The 4,527-nt window shown below is 43.3% G+C and overlaps 1 protein-coding gene across 1 annotated transcript; it reads right to left on the bottom strand.

The window, feature by feature from the left end:
- Positions 1-2,329: 2,329 nt before the first annotated feature.
- Positions 2,330-3,461, bottom strand: LOC126474312 (heat shock protein 67B1-like). The gene is made up of 2 exons (XM_050101778.1): positions 3,321-3,461; positions 2,330-2,683 (listed from the first exon to the last, which is right to left on the bottom strand). The coding sequence occupies exons 1-2, from the start codon at positions 3,459-3,461 to the stop codon at positions 2,330-2,332; spliced, it is 495 nt and encodes a 164-aa protein (XP_049957735.1).
- Positions 3,462-4,527: the final 1,066 nt, after the last annotated feature.

Genomic DNA, 4,527 nt, shown 5'->3' with positions numbered 1-4,527 from the left:
TCTCGAAAACATCAACAAATTACTCTGCCAGGGATATGACTTTCTCAAGTCAGCCCCTGAAATGAGATCATCCCTTGACAAAATTCTCCCCACACCACCCAGAGTTGCCTTTCGTCGCCCCCCTAACCTCCGTAACATCCTTGTTAAACCCTACAATATTCCCAGACTACCTTCTCTACCCAGTGGTTCCTACCCCTGTAACCGACCCCGCTGCAAAACCTGCCCCATGCATCCCCCCACAACCACCTACTCCAGCCCCCCTACTGGTAAAACATACACAATTCAAGGCAGGGCTACGTGTGAAACTACACATGTCATTTATCAACTGACATGCCTGCACTGCACAGCCTTTTACATCGGCATGACAACAACCAAACTGGCTGAGCGCATGAACGGACACAGACGAACTGTCCGCCTAGGAGATGCCCAATACCCAGTAGCGGAGCATGCCCTTCAGCATAATTCTAGGGACCTAGGAACCTGCTACACCGTATGTGCCATTTGGCTTCTCCCACCCAACACCAGTCCCTCTGAACTGCGGAGATGGGAACTTGCACTCCAACACATCCTTTCATCCCGCCATCCCCCTGGACTGAACCTACGTTAAACAACCTCACTCCCATTCACTCTTCAGTCTTCTCCTCTTTCCCTTTCCTCTTTAGCCATTCACGCATCTTTTCATCCTACTAGTTGTGTTTATCTTTATACTATATACCTCTTTACTTCTGTATGCATCCTCTTTGGTTTGAAGCTGGCACAGTACTTAGAGTAGAATATCTTTGGCTTCCCTCTGACAACCATGCCTCCATCCTTGCTACCCTCCCGGTTTACCTTTCCCTGTTGCTTCATAACCTGGGTTGTGAGTAACTGAATCCACTTTCCCTTCTTCCCTTTTTTCCCCTCTCTCCTCCCTGATGAAGGAACAAAGCTCCGAAAGCTAGGAATGTAAATTTTCAGTTCTGTTTTATGTGTATCTATCGGCTGTACTGAGCTGAGGTAAGTACTGGCCAGCCCCTCTATCTCTTTGTTAGTATTTGTTTCAAACCTAAGTTTCTAGCATTTGTAGACTTAGAGAAAGCTTTTGACAATGGTGACTGGAATACTCTCTTTCAAATTCTAAAGGTGGCAGGGGTAAAATATAGGGAGCAAAAGGCTATTTACAATTTGTACAGAAACCAGATGGCAGTTGTAAGAATCAAGGGGCATGAAAGGGAAGCAGTGGTTGGGAAGGGAGTGAGACAGGGTTGTAGCCTCTCCCCGATGTTATTCAATCTGTATATTGAGCAAGCAGTAAAGCAAACGAAAGAAAAGTTCGGAGTAGGTATTATAATCCATGGAGAAGAAATAAAAACTTTGAGGTTCACCGATGACGTTGTAATTCTGTCAGAGACAGTAAAAGGACTTGGGAGTGCAATTGAATGGAATGGACATTGTCTTGAAAGGAGGATATAAGATGAACATCAATAAAAGCGAAATGAGGATAATGGAATGTAGTACAATTAAGTCGGGTGATGCTGAGGGAATTAGATTAGGAAATGAGACACTTCTGATGATGGTCGAGGTAGAGAGGACATAAAATGTAGACTGGCAATGGCAAGGAAAGCATTTCTGAAGAAGAGAAATTTGTTAACATTGTGTCAGGAAGTCGTTTCTGAAAGTATTTGTATGGAGTGTAGCCATGTATGGAAGTGAAACATGGACGATAACTAGTTTGAACAAAAAGAGAATAGAAGCTTTCGAAATGTGGTGCTACAGAAGAATGCTGAAGATTAGATGGGTAGATCACATAACTAATGAGGAGGTATTGAATAGAATTGGGGAGAAGAGGAGTTTGTGGCACAACTTGACTAGAAGAAGGGATCGGTTGGTAGGACATGTTCTGAGGCATCAAGTGATCACCAATTTAGTACTGGAGGGCAGCGTGGAGGGTAAAAATCGTAGAGGGAGACCAAGAGATGAATAGATGAATACACTAAGCAGATTCAGAAGGATGTAGGCTGCAGTAGGTACTGGGAGATGAAGAGACTTGCACAGGATAGAGTAGCATGGATAGCTGCATCAAACCAGTCTCAGGACTGAAGACCACAACAACACAACAGGGTGCAATAAGGTGATATCCGTCTATCTGTGCAATGGTGCACTAGTGAGTGATGTGCCATGGATGTCAAACAAGACAGCTAGATGTGTCAGAGGTGCAGTGTTCAGGCTCCCATTGCAGATAATCAAGGTGGTAATCTAGCAGGTATGCAGGTGGATGCTGAGTCTGGACATAGCAGGACCGGTGTGGAGTCTCGGTTTTCAAGGGCTTTCTGGGAGGATCAGCTTTCAGTTAGTTGTCCTCATGGTCCTTAACTGCAATGGTGGAGGGCTGTGATGTTCTAGGGACAGTGATTGTGGAGAAACCATTAGGGGATGGGTATAATGTGATAGCTGCCATGTCCCCATCATTGGGTAGTTCATAGGAGCGTGTGAAATGCTGCCTAATGAAACCATTCCCAGCACCGTATTCAGGATGTTGACCTCCAATGAGCAGGAACTTTTCAAAAAGTTTGATACTAAGGTCATTGGAACAGAAGGCTTTGATGTCAAGTTGTACTATGAAGTCATTGACAGCCATGGCGTGTCTGGTCCAGACCGCCTGTTGGATGGAGGAATTTGAAGTGTTGTCAATGGACGGGTCATCCTGAAACCTCCAAACAGGTTCTACCCTGTTATTATAGGTTATCTGGCTTGAGGTGATTGCAATCTGATTGAAAAGAATTACACCAGATGTGTTTTGCTCTTATTTTCAAAGCATCGTCTGTGGTTATTGGTGTTTCTTTCCACAATCTGCTCATTCCCTTCTTGCTAGCAGTAGTTGACTTCGACAGGCTTCATTTCACATCTGCACTTGGCAATGTTTGGCATTCTGCATTATTTACTGTGCTGCACTATCTACAATTGACTTTCTTAACTGTTCTTCATTCTTCACTGCCACAGTGTTTATGCCAGGAGTAGGCATAAACACAAGAATGAAAAACAGTTAAGAAAGTCAATCGTAAATAGTGCAGCACAAGAAATAATGCAGAATGACAAAAACTGCCGAGTGCACATGTGAACTGTAGTCTGTCAACACCAACCACTGCTAGCAAGAAGGGAATGAGCAGATTATATAAAGAAACACCAATAACCACAGCAGATGCTTTGTAAATGAAAGCAAAACATATCTGGTGTAATTCTTTTTAATTAGATTGCAGTCAGCTCAATACAGATAACCTATAACAACAGATGTTAAAAGATGCTGAGGAAGATGGCCACAAAAGCAAACATATTAGTTTTACTCTATTGATAGAAGCTATATTGCATCTTCCATTCATTAGTATTTCAAGCATATGTGTGTCACATTTTAGAACTTCATACAACCCTGTATAAGGAGGCTGTAAAGTGAACTGAATCATATCATTGCAAAGCATGTAGGTCATTTTTGTGGGCTGTGCTTATGCATAATGCTACCCACGGTAAAACTTGTGTTCAGCAACCACTATGCTACATAAGGGTAACATTTAGTGAGCAAGTCCATCATTCTACAAGGCTCTTGCTTTGAGAGTAATAAGCAGTAGTGCCACAAAGGTTACATAGTTTACTGAACAGGCCAGATTTAAATTGTCATCCTTGCTAGGTGGTCATGGACAGTAGACACCTGTACTAGGAAATCCAAGGCTCTGGCTGTTGACTCTGTTGCCATGTCTCAGAACTACCCATTACATTAAGTGGTCAATGATTGGAAGGATGTATTGGTAACCCTCAGATTCAGGGAGGGGTCTGACCATGTCAAGGTGCACATGTTGACGGTACAGCATTGTGACATACGTTGCTTGTAAATTGTGCAATGTAATCCACGTGGCAGAAACTTCTGGAGCACAAGTCTTTCAGTGGGTTACAGATTAAGTCTACTACTGGTCAGTTATTTCCTGAAGAAAGCTTTGGCCAGCACTCGAGTTTTGGGAATATCTGACTTTAATAAAAACTTCATGGTGCCAACTGTTGCATTGAATAGTGGTGTTGCTGCCATGTTGCTTCAGGGGGGAAAATGCAGGCCACTGGCATATGTGACATGGGGTCTATCAGAATCATAAAAAAAGATACAGGTCCTCACAGTCCTCTTTGCCTTGGAGAAGTTCATGTTTTACTTTGAGCATAAACAGCTTGAGCTAGTAACTGATAAACCAGGCTTTGAGCAGGATGCTGGTGAGGCTTCGGAAAATTGGTTGTATTGCTCATTGGGCAGTATGCATTTCTGCTTCCAAACTTCAGGTGAAACATAAATGTTGGTCTGAAAACCAGATCCCAGACACCTTGAATCAGATATTTCAGGAAGATGCATCCAGCTTCAATTCTGATAACCTGGAACAGCCTTCAGAAAGGACCACTGCTGTTTGTACTGAGATTGCATTGCTGTTTGGTAATTTGAAGCAGGAGCAGGGGCAAGGTCCTGAGATGGCAACATTTTGGAGCAACTGGACCAAGGAGGGATAGTTGATTGGTATT

This window comes from Schistocerca serialis, chromosome 4 (assembly GCF_023864345.2).
Source record: "Schistocerca serialis cubense isolate TAMUIC-IGC-003099 chromosome 4, iqSchSeri2.2, whole genome shotgun sequence".
Classification (NCBI taxonomy): Eukaryota; Metazoa; Arthropoda; class Insecta; order Orthoptera; family Acrididae; genus Schistocerca; species Schistocerca serialis.
The sequence above is the reverse complement of the archived record's forward strand: the minus strand, read 5'-3'. Positions and strand labels throughout refer to the sequence as shown.

What these genes read in the sequence shown, in the direction of transcription:
- LOC126474312 (XM_050101778.1), bottom strand. Translation starts at nt 3,461, where the DNA reads ATGACCTACATGCTTTGCAATGATATGATTCAGTTCACTTTACAGCCT. An exon ending in ATATAGCTTCTATCAATAGA is followed by an intron (nt 2,684 to 3,320) that starts GTAAAACTAATA and finishes TGGAGGTTTCAG; the next exon opens with GATGACCCGTCCATTGACAA.